At 39.4% G+C, this 20,192-nt stretch overlaps 2 protein-coding genes across 2 annotated transcripts in view; one reads left to right on the forward strand and one right to left on the reverse strand.

Annotated features, from left to right (window-relative positions):
- Positions 1-3,185, forward strand: part of LOC144475473 (uncharacterized) — a 6,405-nt gene extending 3,220 nt beyond the window's left edge. Inside the window, exons 2-3 of the mRNA XM_078191426.1 lie at positions 71-336; positions 1,470-3,185. Coding sequence (XP_078047552.1) covers positions 71-336; positions 1,470-1,678 — 475 coding nt within the window. The 3' untranslated portion in view covers positions 1,679-3,185. The remainder of the gene's footprint in view (positions 1-70; positions 337-1,469) is intronic.
- A 4,533-nt stretch (positions 3,186-7,718) lies between these two features.
- The window catches only part of Otp (orthopedia homeobox), a 45,901-nt gene continuing 33,427 nt past the window's right edge, over positions 7,719-20,192 (reverse strand). Inside the window, exons 4-6 of the mRNA XM_078192488.1 lie at positions 17,228-17,405; positions 16,493-16,660; positions 7,719-8,301 (exon numbers count right to left, since the gene is read on the reverse strand). Coding sequence (XP_078048614.1) covers positions 7,979-8,301; positions 16,493-16,660; positions 17,228-17,405 — 669 coding nt within the window. The 3' untranslated portion in view covers positions 7,719-7,978. The remainder of the gene's footprint in view (positions 8,302-16,492; positions 16,661-17,227; positions 17,406-20,192) is intronic.

The raw sequence follows: 20,192 nt of genomic DNA on the forward strand, positions 1-20,192 counted from the left end.
CTGCAGTACTTTGTACGTACATTGGCCACTATGCTGCCAAGTGATCATAAAAAATTGTGTGGACTTGTAGAACTCGACTTAATTTTAACCTTGGAACTGCAAATTATAAATACGCTTTTTTCCCAGATATCAATGCATCCGTACATACTGGAAAGACAGTGATAACGACGAAAGCGCGTCATGAACTGACAACTTTAACGGACAGTAACACTAACGATCCTTCCATTGGAGGTACTACAACAGCAACATTAGTCTTATCCCTTGTTACAGCAGCAGTCATTTTTATTGCCCTCTGTGTAGCAATTGCTGCAGTTGTAGCAAGATGTCAGAAAAGAGGTAGATCGTTTCAGTATGATGAATCTGCTGTCGAATTCTCAAAACTAGTCGAATAAGAGTATTCATTTGACTAATTTTGAGTTGTTAACTAATAGTTGTGCACGCATGTCGATTAGCTTAGTCGAAACCCAACGTTTTTCGGTAGTGATCTCGGAAGTAGTCGATTTTCTTGGTCTTTCGTGTGTTATTTTAGTAAATCATAATTTCTTCTATGGCTGCTACAGGATGGAAGGACGAGCGACATTTACAGGCCGTTTGAAAAATTTCCTTCGAGACTGTCGATTTTTACGTTGTAAAATCATTGACAGGCTTTTGTACTGGCTTTGCATGTGTTTCATGCACCCCCATTGCTATTTTTATCATTTCAGTAAGTAATTATTTATTTTCCAACAGACTGATCTTTTGAATGTTTATGCAAGGACTATATTTAGGGCAGTGCCAGTACAACAAGATTTTATTTCTTGTTGCGATTGCATTTATGAGTTCTCGATACTGATATTAAATAGATATATTTATTCTTTGAATTTATGCGAAGGTGTCCCTCTTGTTACAGCTACATATCAACTGACAATCCATCTATTTCGCTTGACTCCCATTTAAAGAAGTAGAATACTTGGCAATACATGTACTTACTGTGTAAATATTATTTACAACTCCCAGTGACTGCGCAAGAGTAAACGTATACATTATTTATAATTTTGTTATCGTACTTCGTACTTTATGCTAAAGAAAAGTATATCGCGGATCGCGTCTTCCTAGAAATTATTTCAGACCATTTCTCGCGAGTACTTGGTTCGCAGAACATTGCATCCTTCCGCTCTACCTCTTGTTCGTGATTTTTTATTTATTTACATGTGCATCTCTTGTAAAAGCAAATATATACGTGTTCTCATTGCAACGATGCATACGGTTATTGTCCTGCGTATTATCCTGTTTACATAGCTATGAACGAGTCATGTAAGTATTCAATTCCAAGAGATATATTGCACGCCGCTTAGAATTCTACCAAGCCATAGACTCTGCCACGTTTAAAGCTAGTGTTGACGCAACTGCTACTTCGTGCGAATATACCGATACACAAACTCGTCCTGGCACGGTACGAATTTTCTAATTTCGTTTATTTTCGCAAACAGGATGTTTGTTGATAATGCGGAAAAGAATGCACTGGGAAACGGAGAGGCGGGAAATCTTTAAACTGTCGAGCCTCTTGGAAGGCAGAAGAGGCAAGGGTTTCAAGATATTCGAGAAACGACCAAATCCGCGAGACTTTAGTAAATTGAACACGGAACCGGAAACTTCAGAGGATGAACATCCGGAAAACAGCCTCATGAGGGTCATTTAATACAAACGAACGTTCAGCTATAAAATTTGAAACGTTACCCGTTCAGTTTACTTACCGTTTCACTTGCCTCCTGTGCGTGCAGATTCAAATTCGGAACGTCGGTGCGCTGCACGACCATACTTTTCGATCGCGAGGTTCACATGTACAGGGCCTATAAAAATTATGCGTAGAAGTCAACATAGACTTTGCGTTCGACCGAAGACGAAGGTTCCGCGTCGTTTTTTAAGTGAAAGGTTTGACTTCTGCACATATTTGTTTGCACTTTTCTTCCTCGTGGTAAATAGAATATATTCCAGTAGAATAAAAATTTCTACAAACGTTTATCGATGCAATGGTCTTTACACATAATTTTGTGTATCCTGTGCAATGAACGTCTCGCAACTTGTTGCCTTCTAATGCTTAAGCGTCGCTTGTTCAGTTTAGGTATATGCAGTTACTTCAATAGAATAAAAAAATATATTTGTACCGTTCAGGCGACTTTATAATGATCGAACGAAAAGCACTGACGTTGCCGGTTCCGTTAAGAATCTGCTAATTCTCTCATTCAACTTGGTTCACTTCGATTATAGAGAAAATATTCTTGTCGTACGTTTGAAGTATTTCAATCTGAAGAAGTATTAACACGTTTTCCTCGCCCTTAAGAGATGATATACGTGAATTATATTAAAAATATGTACATATACATGTATGTATGTACTTATGTATGTATGTATATGTTTATGTGTATTTTAAAATAATATTTGAGGTTGAGAGGCTCTTGCGAATAGTATTTTTAAGAAACTGCCGTTATTTTTGTGTTGTAGTTTTTTTTCAGACGATTTTATCGAAAATAATATTTTATTCTTAGCAAGACTCGATTACTTAAATTTTAATGTTTTCGAATTACGAGGGATCATTTTTGTTCCAATGATAAAACATAAGAGAGACTATCTTATTTGTTATATTACCTAAGAATATAAGATAAATGTAACGACATTTCGTTCAACATTTGCAAGATACATCTCGAGAAATATTATAACTTACCTGATAATAATGGCCTTGCAAAGCGATATTTGGAAAGTGACAAAACTTGTGGTATATACGATGATATCTGTCAATATCCGATTATAAATTCTATTATTCAATTATATATTGTAAAACCGTGACATATCCTCTTAAAGATATAAGAAGAAACCTTATTGAATCTACGTTTCATCCGGAACAAAATAATGTAACTGTCGTTATATTATATACTCGTTAATGTTCTAAGCTTTAAGGGACTGGCGTACTTCGAATGTGTTCCACGAAGACAGTATTTTAAATAGTACCTGAAGACAAACTTCCAAGCGTCCTGTTTCAGTTCCTCTATTAAGTTCTGTGATTTGATTCAACATTTCGACGATGTAATCTAGTCCATAAATGAAAATACTTAAGTTAATCGTTCGAATATGTTCTGTATGTTGCTATAAATATGATACTTGTATCAGTGTATATGAAAATGTATATATTCAAATAAAATACTATGTGTTTGTACCATCGTCGGCATTCAGTCGAGTCGAGCAACGGTCGGCGAGACGTTTGGCTTTTTGATAATGATTTATTTTACACACTTAGTTGTCCTCTATACACAACTATACAACGATAAAAATTAAAATTCTTCTATTTATCACTAAGTAAGGTCATCGACAATAATGATCTGTGTTAGAGATGCGATAAAAGTCAGTCCATTCTTTCACGACACATTCTGCCAATTACATTCACCTGATATCGTAAACATGCTGGCCTAAACGGAACGTCCGCACTGAAAAATGCGTAGATGGGGGAAAGAAAAATTCGCGCAATTATATAATTCGTCTGACAGCTACCGCGACAATACGACAGAGGTTCGGTTGAAGGGAATATTGTTCATCCACGCATGGAGATGATAAATAAATATTATTATCCTTCGCGCATTCGACGGGAATATGCCGCAATTTCGGCTGACACCTCATCGTTGCTCGCACTGTCCGATCGTACGGTAAATATTGTAGTGCTTCATTGCTTATAAATATTGTAAATAGCTAGGTGAAAGTAAACTGATAAGACCACGCGTGGAGGACCTGCGATTATTGGTGTAATCAAGCTTGTTATTGCCGCTGATATTTCGATACTTCATGATAATATTAAAACGACGAATTTTGTCAATAGACTTTAAGTATTTACTGACAAAATCAAAAGTGAATTCGTGTCATACAAACAGATCATGGGTCATGAACCTTTGTTGAGGATAATATATTAACACGAATTGTACAGAGTGCTAAAAAAATTGATTGCCCCATTAAAGGTACAAAATTAAGTTTGTTTAGAATCTTGCATTTTTTATATCAACATGTGTTCTATTGAATAAATTTATTTAATGACATCTGGTGAAACTATCTTCGTAATTTCAATAACTGTAGAACCGGTTATTTAACTGGTTATGGTACGATTACTGTTAACCATCGCATGAACAACCATAAATAGATTTGATACAATTAATGTGCACTTTTGGCAAACAGTGTTTAATCAAATTAGTCAAATGTCCACTCTTATTTTTGTTCGTATATCTGATCGGGAAAATATTTTACAAACAACGTATTTATCTATATATGAATAGAATACTATATAAAAACGAATGTGTACGCGAAGGAAGGTTCAATTTCCTATTCTACTTGTCAGAAGCATCAAAAAATGTTCTAATGCTCTGTTAGGCTATTTAAATGCCTTTATAGTCTGTTGATAATGATAGACAATATGCTATTTATTAATATTTTGCCGCAACATAGTTGACTCTTTTATCATGTTATATAAAATATATGCAATAATAATTCTCGATTTCAATGTACAACGAAATAATTCTTTCAAAAATGATATTTACGACTTCGATCAATTGGTTTCGGTCATGAATAGTATTAGTACAAAAATTAATCTTTAAATGCAGACAGTTAATTGTATGTCGCAAGGCCTTCGAAAACGTGTAATTTTTATTCGCAATTATAGACTCTTGTTCCTGAAAAAAATTATAAGGAACTACTGTATCCCGAATCAAGAAATTAGATGTTTTAACTTGTTAATTGCTGAGCATTAACCCATTAAGAGTCCTTAAAGGCATAATAATTCACTTATCGAAACCGAAATTGAAAAGTTAAAGTTTACCGTAGTGATTGCTACATTCATTCTTTTAGTTCCCACAAAATTGTATTCAATTCGTTGATTAGTATCACCGGATATCGCCAGGCTCCTCCTTGCGTATTGAACGTAAACGTGTAGAGAACGTAATGCGCGAGAAAAACGAGCAGATAGTGCGAGAAAAGAACGATAAACGAGGAGAATGGGGTTCGAGTCAGTCCAAGTACAAATCGTTTCATCCCGAACACAAGTCGCACCAGCAGGATGAAGTTCTGTGAAACATATCGTCTCCCCACGACGTCTACACCATACTTTTCGTTTGTACATTAAAAATCGTATACGTTTCGTAATAATACACTGACAACTGCATATCATTAATCCCATGGTTTTATCACTAACTTTTACCTAAGACTATCATCGTAAATTCGTAACTAGAATAATCGATCGTCGCGGATCACTGCTACCGGTACCGCTCATGGTTCCTTTGCAATATCATGCGCGCGGCTCGACGCTGTTCATAGACACAAAAACTGTGCGGCAGCGGGGCCCAAAATATCACAATGTCCAAGTATACTTCGCGTTAGTTCGTTCATGTTCGTCCGTAATTGAGGGATAGTCGCTTACGATATTCAATTTCTTCGTTAATATTAGACGTGTATCTCTATTTACAAAATGTTACGCCTCGGTGTACAACAACGGAACAATCTATATTTATAGCATCCTATACGGGAGTTATTTAGGAATATACGGAGGTGCTAACTTGCGCATTAATTACACAAAGTACTGGTTTTCTTTCATGCAAGACTCGACGGCGCACGCACTGCCTTCCTCGAGGCGAGCGAAACTTCCTTAACACTAGAATCACCAGAGATATCGAAACGAATTGTTGCAAATCTTTTGTATTCATAATTATTAAAGACACGAACGTGTTTCTGTAGATAAATTAATTCCATTAATTACATAGACGCGGTGAAGGATGCGAGGTTATCTCATGCCAAATAGATTCTACATATAAAAAAGTGGAAATTTGAATGTGTATTCTTTTATTAACAAAAATTTTCAGTTTAGCGGTTCACCGATGTTTATACAACTAAGTAATAATTAGCATTTTTGCATTCACGCTCTACTTGCAAATAACATCTCTGTTAATTGAAGTTTCGTTAGGTTTTTTTTTATAATATATAGGTTAAAATCAAATTCAGTCACTTCGACCGCTCGGTTCTTCTAGCGTTAACCTTCAACACCGGTCAATACCGGGTCATTATTGACCAATTGCACACGTTTTTCGATACAAAATATTATCTAACGACGCCCATGATACGCAGAAGAAAGGAACGTTTTAAAAAAAGCTTTTAAAAATCGACCCTCTTCGCTACAATCAAACCATGGGTCACAATTGACCCGGGATCGGCTGGATGAGGATTAACGCGCTATCAGCCCTATCAGGAGGCTTCCGTTTCGTTTCGCGAGAGTCGAGCCAGTTCGTGCTCGAAGTACAAAGCCGAACAAAGAAAGACTAGCTTCTTTTCCTTGAAAGAGACTCTACCGAACCAATATCCGCAGATTTCGATGAAACATTGACGAAAAACAGTACCACGATAAATATTTACCGTATAATCAGAAGGCATATTTGCTTTAGTTTGGAAACTTCTGGAGAAGAAAGAACACTGTTCAGGGAAAAACTGTGTATATTTAAATAAGGAATCAAACCGTGTAAGCAGATTCTTACTTTCCAATGCTTACCACTAAAATATAAATAAATAAATAGTAATTATATTAACTATGACAGTCTCCAAGTTATTGCAAGAGATGTTTTCACTCGTTTCGACGTAAACTATTTCCGGTACAAAATAATTTTCCAAGAGCTGCTTTTCGGCAAAGTGTCAGAGAAGTTTGCGGATGCCGCATCGGCGTGTTCCCTCGTCAGTGATTTAACTTATACAACTTGTCGTTTATAGTTATTAAAGCTTAATGCGATCGTTGAACAGTGATTAGTCCGCCTGAACGAGGATCAAATACAGTTAAAATCGGCGCGCGGGAAATCGTCGGGACGCGGTTTCCTTTGGCTCTCGTATAAATAAGGTCGCGGAAGAAATGAAAAACTGAATCGAGGTTCTCCGAAAGCGGTCGGTTACGGGTCGTGTGCATACGTTTACGCGCACGTTATTAAATTGGCCGAGATAAAAGTAATCGGCCGTTTCGTATGCAAAACTTAATAATATTAATCGTAATCTATAATGTATCTGTGTACGCCAATTTTTCCCTATATTTACATACGTAATACTATAATAACTTGTCGTATACTTTTCGTTACATCGTACGCGATGCGTGAATCTTACTGAAGTAAAGTCGTCGATCGTCGTCTGCTTACGGTTGCGATGAGAAAAACGAAACAATCGTGAAATCGCAAAGTATCTCCAAAATTCAAGTAATCGTTCCGAAGCGTGGCCAAAGCAACGTTACTCCTACGAATGAAAAATCTTCGGTTAAAACGTCGCAAGTACACGAGTGGCGGGAAACTGTTCGATCGGTATCGATGTTAGATTGTTGCGTGGTCGTATGAAGTAACCATCACACCCTTCCAACGTTATACAGCATACGGCGACAAGAATTCTTCGTTCTTCCCGTAGGCTCGTCTTCTTCTAATCAAACATCCACTCTGCATAGCATGTCGTCGTCAGAACTGCGTCCTCGCTATCGAATTCAAGAAGTTGAAATCTTTTGTAATAATCGTAAAAGAAACAAGAAAATTTCGTTGTCGCCACAGCTGCCTGCAATCCTGAGTTACTAACGACATGCTACAGTTGCGGTTTCCACGAGTTACCAGATCTATTTATCCTCTAAATAGAAACCGGACTGTCTTCGTATGCACAGTTGGTCGGTGTAACGGTAAAATCTTCGGCGATTCCTCTTCTCCCACGCGAGATTCCGACCTTGGTATCGGTACCAACGAACAGGTAGACAGAATTCTATATCGCGATGCTGTCGACGGTTGAAATCGCCGAGGAATCGGCTTGTTCCGAATGAGCACTGTTACCATCCCCTTCGTCACTTGCATTCGCTGGCCTGCATATTGACCACTCAGAACCCCCGTCCACGGGAGGACCATTCTCCCGGTGTGCGTCACGACGAAACTTATCGCAGAGTTAATTTACCGGCGTAAATCGAAGCACCTTAGTAAACGGAATTGTACTCTAGATCGTGGCCGTATTGCGGTGGTCCTGCGGGCGGCGGCGGCTGTGGACTGTACTGTTGCGACGCGTCCGAGGCGCGACGCCTCAACGCCGCGATACTATGGGCGCCTCTCCAATCCGACGCCTCCGTCGCGTTCACGTCGGCGGCCACGCAGGAAACTCCGCCGCCACCTCCGCTACCGGAAGTCGTCCCTGGCGAACCCTGGCCGCAGTTCAAGGACGAGCCGAGCCCACCACCCTGACCGCCGCCCACGCTCGAGCCTTCCGGAGGGGAGCCTCGGGACGCTGACACGTGAACACCCCCTGCAAACACGAAAGTTCACGGAATTTCATACATCATTTTGCGCTATCGTTTGTCTACGATTCTCTACCGATAAAGAAAGAAGCACAGTGGAATCTTGAACAAGAAAGATATGTGTCCGAGCGATTTCGTTCACACTCATTATTTACAAAAGTATGGCTGTGGAGCCGGTTGGTGTGAAGTGACTAGTCTCTATGCGTTTGATTTGTTTTTGATTTTATATTAAAAAATAAACCAAATAAAAAAATGTTCTTCGATAAATATAAACTGCTGTTGTTCGCAAACAACAGCTGTTTCCAATTACCTTATTAAATATTTTCATTTTTTGTCTTTTTGATAAATTTATAACTTTGCACAAGTACGCAACTTGCACTTTTACATAAGTGTCTACAAATCGCAAACAACAAATACTATCCAGAAGTAGTATCTATGAAAGTTGAACCGTATTTTCGAGCCAATTTACGCGAAAAGTTTTTTGAAAAAATCATATTTTATAATACTGAGGAAAACATGATTTTCTGACAAAGGTCTCAAAGATACTTATGAACCCAAAAATACGATATTTATTTATTTATACAAATGGCAAATGTGGCTAAATTCTTAAGTAAATTTAATGAACACATGTGTGAAGTTTCATCAAAATTACGCAATAGTATATTGTGCGTTTACAAGAGCGTTTCGGAAGATGATTCGTTGTTAGACAACTCGGTCCTGACTATTTTAGTTATCTGGTGCAAGAGACATACCCTTCCCTCAAAACGTTTTTATTTATTTACGGACAACTGACAGAAAATATAAGTTAACATTGATTAGCTTAATGAAGGGAGTGTTTAACGAAGCTTAAAATTAATGATGAACAAAAGAAGTTAATTGTTGAAGACTATGAAGTAATTCGTACATCTAATATGCGAGCGTTCAAATTTTGTGAAATGCCAGATGGGATAAGGAGTAAAGTTTTGATCATGGCAAAGTTTTCTAAAATTTACAAGAGAATTGAGAAGCGCGGCAGAGCTAATTCAATTGTGTACAAGAAAACACGGAAGGCAAACATCGCTGAGCGAACTGTTTGGAAGTCATCGACATCTACGAAAAAATGGTCGAAGAAGGACGAGAACAATAATTAAATCCTGAACCACCAGTTACAGGTTAGAGGGTTGTTTATTTGCAAACGTTACGCTGTGTAAACGCTGGACCGGCGGCACAGGCTCGAACAGTGGATTCTGAAGACGTTCGAGGCTATCGTCGATCTAACACTGTTCATGCTATGCGTCGAATAGTCAGGCATGAATCCCTTCAGCGGAACAGGTAGCGAAAGGGCAATTTACAGCCGCGATACTGCAGGTGCGCCTCCGACCGTTTCCTTTCTTCACTGGAGATATTAATACGGTAGGCTCACAAAGTGCGTGGGGTGCGCGCTACCGGGTGTCGTAAAGTCGTTTCCGCTTCTCCGTGCGCCACGTTGGTGGTCCTGCCGAGAAACAACGGGGAAAAGGGATCTTTTTATGGCGGCAACGCGGCGAAAGCACAAGTTTGCGGAGGACTACGACCGCCCCTTTTAGCGGGCTACACGGAACAATGGAATAGATAATGGCGTCGACGAGCGTGATCCCGCAACGTTTCCTTCGCTGATCCTTGCCGGTTAATTTCACCCGAAAACCCCGCGATTTATAGTCTGTTTACCAAATCCTCTTAGTACTTATAATAAAAAATTTCGAAAAAAGTTGTACATCTGCAATTTTACTTGTGCAGAAACGATTTTACATAGTGTCTGGTACGGGGGTTAATAAATTTTGGTGCCGCATACATTTTTATGGACACAATTGAATCCTCAAAATTGAAAATGAAATTGTAGCCACTGCTTTATAAACTACTGGCGGAAACTCTGAGTTTGCATAGAGAGACACAGATTAAAAAATTAAATGTTTGATTGCAATCGGATTTGGTAACGTTCATTATGGGGATAATGTGTTGAAAGAAGTGTTGAACGTCAGAGACTGTGGAAAGGGGTTACCAGTCAAAAAAGTTTGAGAGATAGTATTCTATGCTCTATAGTGTCCTATGATTCGAGTAGACGTATAGTGAATTGAAAGGCCATAAAATGCGGATTAAGCTGTATTAAATATGTAATAAACTGAGATTCTTACAAGAAGAAAATAACGTTTCTTTTGTGCACATAGCATCTACAAAAATTGTTAAGTTTTTATCACTTAAATTGTGTTGTATATTAATCGTCGTTGATTTCCACAAAAAACTTGTAGAATGTTAATAGTACATGGGGACTAAAAATTTAAAAAATTAAATAGGTTAACCTCTTTATAAATAGTGCATTTGAAGATTAATTTGATCATCAACATTATCTACAATAAAATCTCACTTTGTGTCTAAATTAATTTATATTTAAAAAGATGGATTGAACTCGCTGGAGCATTACTACCAAACACATACACCCCGTGAGAGCCTACTCAAATCATAAAGTAATACATTCGTCAAAGTCAAAGTGACGCTGGAAGACTTAATGATGATATTGTCTAAAATTTAAACTCCAAATTGACGCAACTTATACCCAAATTGAAATTCGTAAAATTCGAGTACTGTATACAGATTTTAAATTGATAGAACATAATTCGTGACAATATATCTGGTCAATATCGAGATTACCGTTCATAGAAAATCTTAATAACATTCACGAGGTTCGAATTAACCCCGTAGAGTATAACGAGACAGGCTCATGACGCAGATTTCATGCATGATCTGCAAAATATGAATGTTATACATTTCTTCTGAATTGATACATGATCATTCTGTTATTGAAATCTAGAAACAAAAGTAAATTAAGATATCGAATGTAACTGTGGAACTAATGAAACAATAACGATGTAACTGGGAACGATGTAACTTGTAAAATAATTTTGTCCGCGTTCCTCGCGTTTTAACTGAGTGTGAACGGTCTAGAGAGCAAATTTAATTTCCAAAACTAGGCGTATCCCCGTTTTGAGGGCGTATCGTCGCGCGCGACCCGAAAATCGGGCATTTTTCGGACCCTGGTTAATTCACACCTCATAGAAATCTGTTTGCGAACGTTGGCGAACGAGGATAAACAAAATAGAATTCCGTAATCGACTTGAAGACCGGCAAACCACGGTCGCGCTACTGGTCGATGCTAATCATCATCGAAAACCGAAAAATAAGGCGCTGCTCTAAAAGGTGTTTGTCGTAGGCATTACCGGACAAGTAAAAGCGGATAACTGACTACGGTGTCAGGCTGGACTGGGTATTGGCGTCTGCCTTAAACCGAGTCCACACGAACCGTGCGGTCGGTAAATCGCGGCTGCGGAACGGCGATTTTTTCTTTTCGGCTGACGCTACCTGCCCCGCGGCGATAATACGTGATAATTGACACCTTGTACGTGTTACGTGTGTAAACATGTAAGTGTTCGCGTTTCAGACACGTCCGTGTTCGCGCGCGGACATTGTGAAACTGTGCTACACCCAATGGCGGTTTCGCCATTAACCTGAACCCCTAACACCATCGACTTCGGCTGGACAGGGCATTCGATCGATCCGATCAGTTTAGGAGCGATTGTTCTAACAGCTAGATTTTTACGCTGTTAACCGCAGTTAATTGTCATAGCTTTCAGAGATATTCGATACTTACAAACGTAAATATCACGCTCAACCAGTTAGCAGTTGCAATCTCTTTGAAAAGTGTACGCGTAGCTATTGTGATATAGAATTAAGTAGTAATGAAATTGCTGTTTTATTCTTCAATTTTATTATCAACATTTATTTATATACTTCATTTAACCTGTTAAATGTTATTGACGAGTATACGCATAATACAAAATCTTGCCATTTCTTCATAACGAGTATACTCGCTAGAAATAGTTAACTGGTTAATAGACGTGGTTCGCTAAAATTCATAGAATAAGTAGACGGTTACGAAGACTGCGAATGTTCATTGTGCAGAAAGAAAATGTAGTATTTGCAATTATATCGTGACGCGGTAGCGAAAATCGATATGCAGAATATAAAATTCAAAACGAGGCCTTTTCACTTACGGATTTTAAAGATATTTTCAAACAATCATTACTCGCTCGATGTAATTCAATGAGGTCCGATACTTTGATGACGAAACTATCCATAACACTTTTTAATATATTCTAGATTTTCTGAATTTTGAAACTTCAGTTGAACGAAACATCGTCATTAGGTTTCTCTATCGTACTGAAAATAAGTCCGCACGTTTGCTTTAAAAAATTGCAATAACAAAATTATCATAGTATTCTCATTAAAGAAATTTGAGATTAGTTATGGGGATATTCTAGTGTGAACTTTTGAAAAAATCAACCTGTTTGCACATTCTTAAAAGATATAGTTGCAAAAATACATTTGTGGTACCTTACGCGCAAACTCTTAAAATTAACGAAATTAATATTAATTATATCATTATCGATATACAAATTTTAAAAGCATTTTTCTTAATGCTATGTTTTTTAGTACGGTGTTCGCGCTATTTCGCAATCTAGTTGACCAATTTACTCGAAACTTTTAAATACCTGTCTAGAATTAACCAAAATTGTTATTCTTTGTATTTTACGTTTTTCGAAGTTTAACAGTAATCAAATTTCAAAGTATATACTTCAGACAGACCAGAATGTCCGAAGTTATGGATATCGTGAGACAACCTTTTATAAAATGACTATGTTTGAAAGCATGCAGTGTCACTAATTTTAACATTCTTCTGTTCCAAAAAATTTTAAAACATCGTTGAGATACAGCCAATAAAATTTGTCAATTTAACTGCAAAAAAGGTGTCGTAGTATTTTTGCAAAAACCACACGCACTTTGCACTAGAATTTCCCCTGAAGAAGTGTCCGGATCGCGTTTTTCGAAGAAAATCTCGTCGTATCATCTTCCCGTCGCCAATTTAGCATCTATTTAGACCGCAGTTCCTTTCGTCACCGATATCGCTTTTTCCATTATCCGTCAGACGCTCCAAAAAAACTCCATTATAAATAAGCGTTCGGACATGCGGCCATGATGCTAAAATTCCAGAACGAATGGGAAAAAAAGAGTTGTTGACCTCGGAAAATGACGGTGCCGGATTAATCCATTTCTACGTGTCAATATGCATTTATCGGTATCCGTTACGATGTTTTTAGGTCATGCATAATGTCGATCGCGTCGAAGCTCGGTTTTTAAGAACTTTATCAAGTTTGGCCGATCAAAATGGATATTTCTCTAATCAATTATCGAACGTTCGATTACGAGTTTTCTTCGGGAGACGCGGTTTTTCTTCTGGGGCTCGGATCAACGAACTCCGACGTTTCTGAAACTAAACGTCTCTTTTTTCGTACGGTTCTTCTTCTTCTGGTGATTTCACGCTAATACACGAAAAGCCGATGGACGTCTCTCTCATGTTTCTTATTCTCTCCCGGCGGGTTCGCGACTGTGTTTCTCGGAGAAGGTTTCCACTGTAACCATTCATGGCTTTGAGGTCGAAACAGCCTAAGCGAGCGAACGGCGAACAGAATTTCGTGAGACAAAGAATTTCACACACGCCTCATCGTCGGACACCGTCGAAGGTACAAGGTCCCCCCGGATAAGGTGAAGCGTAACTCAACCAAGACAGGTTGCATCGGGATGTTATGGTAAACATACAGCGAAAGATCTCGCACCTAGGTGCGAGACCAGGCTCGGTGTTTGCCTGCGTAAACAGACGAGAGGACGGAGTTTATGTTTCTGTCTCAAATTCCTTGCATGCAGGCGCATAACCCCTTCGAGCGATAATGCACCGTAACGTTTAACGACTTCGTCAAAGAGGCACCGGGTTCCTCGATACTGTTTGCACACCGTCTTCTTCAGGGGGGCCACGGTCCAAAAGTTTGGCAAGACGATTATCGAACCGACTATAAGCGTCTGCGTTTCTGCGCCGCGTTAATACCTCGTCTCCGTCGGACATAGAAAATCTTCCTCTCCTAAAGGTCCGTTTCCCAGCTGACACCCGACCGATCCAAACCACGATTTATCTCTTCATAGTTTTCTTATCATTATGCAAACTATCGCCTTACGCGGAAAATTTTATACAGTATTCTCTTCCAATAGTTCGCTACTCGATAGTTTGTACTCTCCTTTGATGAATTCGAACGCTCTCTTACTACTCAGTAAGAAGCAAAGTAGGAAGATCGACGTTGATCTTGAGATAATGACGCCACGTGCCTAATTGCAACGTATGAGAAATACACGTGTAACGACAGGAATGGTTAGTTCTTGATAAAATTTTCGATTCTAAAGCAATGAAGCTGTGCGAATAATATGGATATAATATATGTACATTGCTTGCCCGTAATTCATCTATTCTGTTATCCATTTATCCTGCTACCAACAGTTTTTCAGTAGAGATGCTACATGTTTTAATAGTGCTTGTATACATGTATTTGATATATAGTTTCTATTTCTTTGCAGACTTTTATTTATTACGTTCTGCCATTTAATCATAAAAAAATATATACTCGAACAACATTCACAAATTCTTCAAATTTATTATTAGAGATATCGTGACATGTCATACAACGACTAAAACAATCAATTTACTGAAGCGAAAGTTCGCAAAATGATTGTTTCAAAAAATGATGTTGTCAGTTGGCCGTCTTAATCGCGTAATTTAAAGTTCTCAGACTTTTTTGCTGAGGTTAAATCTTTAACAATAATCCATGAAATTTAATTAACTTAAGAGACAACATTTAAGCCATCATTCATGATATTCGAGCTGGCTTGCGTGAAAAAAATCCTAGAAAATAGAGTTCAATGGATTCACTGCTACAAACGTGTGACATTTCAATGGCACTACGTGCTATTATTGATCACACTAATTAAACTTGAAACTGATGTAAGTAACTCATGGATATCTCACATACTTTTGTTCTATTTAAAAACATTTTTGTATTGTTTTTCATGAAAACTCCTTTATTTAAAAAACGATTGTTCTAATAGTTATATTTTATTATAGCTTGTTTCGCTTTTCACATATCAAGAGACATTGGTGGAGCTAGCTCATTTCGTACGAGAAAACATCTTATTGTATTCAAATTCAATTAAAACTAATGGACTATGCTCAAACTTTCTAAAGCGCGAATGTTTATCGATGAAGAATGTGAGTCTAATTATTGTATTCATTTGACACGAAATGTATAACAGAAGGGTATTATCGTTTGGAGGTGCGTAGTTTTTATCTTTCAGTATACGATATCTTGTTTGCATTATAGAATTTGATTTTTGCAAATAATGACTTAAGCCTAATTCGCGTGATGGCAAAATATGTCCTGCACACATCTATCAATTTCGACAGGCATTTCATATTCATCTTTGTCAGTGTAGTAAATATTATTTCAAGAAAGAACAATACATTTAGGGAGACCTTTATACTTTTGAATACAACAGCAGCATTTTGGAAACGTGGAAAGTTTATATTTCAGAAAATGTGGAAAAGAAGATAGTTTTAGTTAAAAATAGCTTTATAAAATGAGTTATGGGATTTAAAAGATATTATTCACTGTAATTCTTTGATTAAAGCAGTGTATAATGTCAAAATTAACTGCCATCGTTCGCTAATTGTACAAACAAAAATTATTGTTTCATTTTTTTCCATAAATAACCTAATTTTGTTTTCGTTTACGTATTCGCTACGATATAATTGATGTGTTTCGTACAAGATTGAGATTAATTAAGAAGCAATCGGCGAGCAAGACAATTGAGGAAAACCGATGCTGATAATCTCGCCTCGTCACAGAACTTGAGTATCAAGATCACATGGCTGCTGTGACCGAAGACACAGTAAATAAAGTCTCATCAATGATTTCACTCTAGCAACTGTATCGTCCTAGTAAAATTGTATAAATATCAGCTATTTCCTCACCGCAGCTAAAAATCGAGATATCTACTTATTAGCGCACATTTACCTCTAATTTGCGGATAATCAATGATCAATCGTACTCTTCGGAGACGACGAGTTTATACGGGATCGAGCAATGGTTTAATTAATCTATCAGACTGTCGAATTATATTCGCACATTTCTAAGAAGGACTCGATAAAAATGCCGCACTCGATAGAGACGATGTGAATAATCGAGAGCTCGGAGAATAGTGATCGTTCGTGTGTTGAGCAACGTTAATCTATGTTCAGGATAGACTTACCAAGGGAATTTAGCCCATAACTAGCTTGATAGACGGTCTGCGATGGACTGCTGATCGGGAGGCCAGAATTACCGAGACCCATGCCGGAGCCGAAGCTCCCCGCGCTTTGCTGACCAAGTTGCCCGAAACCGCTCATTCCCATGCCTCCCTGCCCCAGTTGTCCAAGACCTGTAAAACAAGCGGTTTCGATTAAACCAGCATGGTCGGCCGTGTCGATATACCAGACCGGTCCAGAGCTACGGAAAAGAGGGCAGCGGAAATGATGATACGAGCGGTTTAATTGAAATTGCCCCGATTGCCGTCGTCGCGCGGAATTAAATTAGATTCGGACCGTTGTCGAAACTTTCTCTACGACATGTTTAAAGACACCATTGCCCCGTCCGACGGGCGGAACCGACGCGTCGCGTCGCGTCGCGTCGCGCTGCACCGCGCCGTAATGAAGTCGCGGGGATGACGGCTGGAATTGAATCTAATTAAAGTAAAATCGAGCAATTTGTTGTTTTCAAATGATCCTGTTGTTCCTCGGAGAGCGGACCGGAACGCGGCTCTGAATTTTATGAAGGGCAATTAATAGTCACGTCTCCCGGGACACAACGAAAGTGATTGAAGTTCCGCCGCAGGTGATATCCCTGGCGATGCCGTGCCGTTTCGGGATCATTGACATATGTAAATCACGGGAATCGTCGACGCCTGCCACCCTGCCAGCCTGCCTGCCTGCCTGCCTGCCTGCCTGACCTGTTCCCATTGCCCATCTCTCGGCAGGTCCGTGGAACATCCCGGCGCTGCACAGATCGGGGGTCATCGTGCCGAATGGCGGCAAACTATGGGAGGGCAGCAATGGACCCGAGCTCCGGAACACTTGGGTTGTCTTCTTCCGCTTCTTCCACTTCGCCCGTCGATTTTGAAACCATACCTGCAATGTGTCAATTTACCAATTCAGAATTCACCTAGCCAGGACCCTGTCGCACGGATGTTGGCTCGAAATGTTTGTCAGAACGAAATTTCCGAAGTGCATAGCAGCGAAACACTGTTGTAGTACGTACAGCGGTAACAGTATACTTAAAACCACTTGGAAAACGGTATTAACTACCAAAATCTAAATTGGATTTTTTTAAATGACAGAGAAGCCAAATGTTTTCCAAAATTTTGCTATTGCTTGGTGCTGCGAATATGTTTATACCTTTCGCGGTGTATTTTACAAAACCCGGAATAATAAGAGAGCAAAGAAACGATTATTCTACAGAAGGCATATCAGAGAAAAAATTAGTGAACATGCTGCACAAGTATCACGAAAGAAATACAGCAACAATTGCCGCAAACAATATTTGTGCCATGTACGGACAAAGTGTTTTATCGTCCTATATGCGCAGATAATGGATTCATTGATTTCGTAGAGGAAAGTTTGATCTCGCAGATCTACCAGATTCTGCACTGTTCGGTAGATATCTAACAGATATTTAACACTTTGGCTGCATGACATGAAAACTTTTATGAAGCTAAAGTGTTTTATTTAATCGAATTAAGATTTTTCAATTTTTATTTGACTGAATAAACTTTTCAATTAAGTTCACCATAGAGTAGCTATCAGAGGGTGACGGTATTGAGTACTCTGAAGTGACCAATTACTGTGCCGTTGGTTTGCTTTCGGACATGATCACCTTTACGTTAATCGAATGAGATATATTAAATGTTTTTATTCTTTCATTTCGTTTATTTTTGAATACAGAAATTGAATGAAAAATGAATCGTGTCCGAAGACAAACCAAAGGCACGGCGATTGGTTCTCTACAATAATTGGCTTCGCAGCCTTGTAATAGTAAAAGATCCTTTCCATATAATAGATTGCCGTAAAAATTAATTTACAAATCTCATCAAGTAATTCTGTCACTCATACATGGCTGACACTGCAGTTACAGTGTTAAAGAATAATAAGCATCGCGAATGTATGGGACTGCCTAATAGATATTTGAAAGTCACGGCGTTTCGTTGCAACTATGCCGCTTCCACGGCATGCAATGAAGACAGAAGGTCACCGAGATTCCGATGCATTGGAGCATCAAAGAAGAGGGCGAAGCCATTGGACCGAAAGCAGTCGGACTTTTCCGCGCGAGAAATTCGGCGCTCGGATGTTAAGATGTCCCTGGGCGTTACGACAATATCTTCGACCCCACGGCGAGTAGCTATTAGCCAACGTTATGAGCTGTTGATTCTGGCCACGTAGTGGCCCCCTAAGCTGCCGGGGTCCCGGGGACTTGATTTATTGATATCGCATGCAAAGCCCACCCCTGTGTTCTCCGATATACCCTCGCTCTACACCCCCACCACTTCCCGTCGCCCTGTTCCACCAGCTACAGTCCCTTTCCTGGCGCGGTAAAGCACGCTATAGCCATCTCATATGTGCCCATAAATTAGTACTTTAGCATTAGAGCGCGATGCGCGCTTGCGCCTCCGACGCACACGTAGCAACGCGTTACCTGCGAGAGAAACGGCAGCAGAAGCGAGACAGCCGGCCACCGTGGAGTAGGGGGTGGAGACACCCTCTGCTAACATGCAGGGATTATACGAATCTAATTGGATATATGGGATTTACAGGCTCCAGTGTACTCCAGGTATTGCCAGAAAGCGATCGTCGGATTTCTACGGCGAAAGGCGGTTTGTTATGAGCCACCAACTTGCAAGGGCTATGGAAAACCTTTGCTCATGCTATAATAATGTTTTTTTTTTATAATCGTTACTCCGATCGATGAGCATCAGCTGCATTTCAAAATTCTGTCTTCAATGTACAGAAGAAATTATATGAAGCTCATTAATGACAATAGAAATGCGCATAGAAGCTGAGCTGATGCAACCCGGAGGTGGTTTATTATTTTTCCCAAATTGAGAGGGATCAGTTAAATTTGATTCATCAGCTATTAGAACCCTTGATACGCCATGCCTGTACGAAATATTTTCCCGTGGGACAACTAATCTACAAACAAATGAAAGTGGTAAAACCTATGTGAATCATTTAATCTACCGAGTATTGATACCGTCAGATCAATTCTACATTTGGATATAGAAAAAAGGTGTTCTGGAATCAATATCGTATCCATGCAATGAAAATCTTAATGCAAACCATCTTCAGGGCACGGAGGGGCATGATTAATCTTTATCCGTATATCAGCTGCTAAGTAATACTTGATTGTTCTTGCGTGTAGCATTCGTTTGAATAGCAGACGGCAATTCGTCATTCATGAGACAGTGTTACAATTGGGAAAACGAACACACGATTCTACGCGCGGATATCTAAGCGCACAGGAATATCGTCTCGTCCTGCCAGGATTTTGGCTATCGTTGGATGAGGCTTTAGGCACATCTGGCACGTCCGTTGTCTCTCAAGGATGGACGGTCGTGACGAGAGAATGGCATTAGAGCTGGGTGGTGTTAAGTGCACGGCGATCGAATAGGTGTGCGTGGAACTCCCATTGGCGCAGCGGCCGTCGGTGAGGTTGCCCAACACACCCACGCAAGATGGAATCGAAGCTGGCTCGCGCGAGACGGGAAAGATACTACTTTGCTACCCCCCCTTGATCTTTAGAATATGCAGCGATCTCGCGCCCCTTTGTCCCGCCGCGATGTCAATGTTTCTTGCGGCATCCGTGGGTGTGGTTGTGTCGATTTCACGGTACATCTACGCCAGAACTACGGCTAAAAGCCCGTG

The sequence above is a fragment of the Augochlora pura genome, chromosome 10 (assembly GCF_028453695.1).
Source record: "Augochlora pura isolate Apur16 chromosome 10, APUR_v2.2.1, whole genome shotgun sequence".
NCBI lineage: Eukaryota > Metazoa > Arthropoda > Insecta > Hymenoptera > Halictidae > Augochlora > Augochlora pura.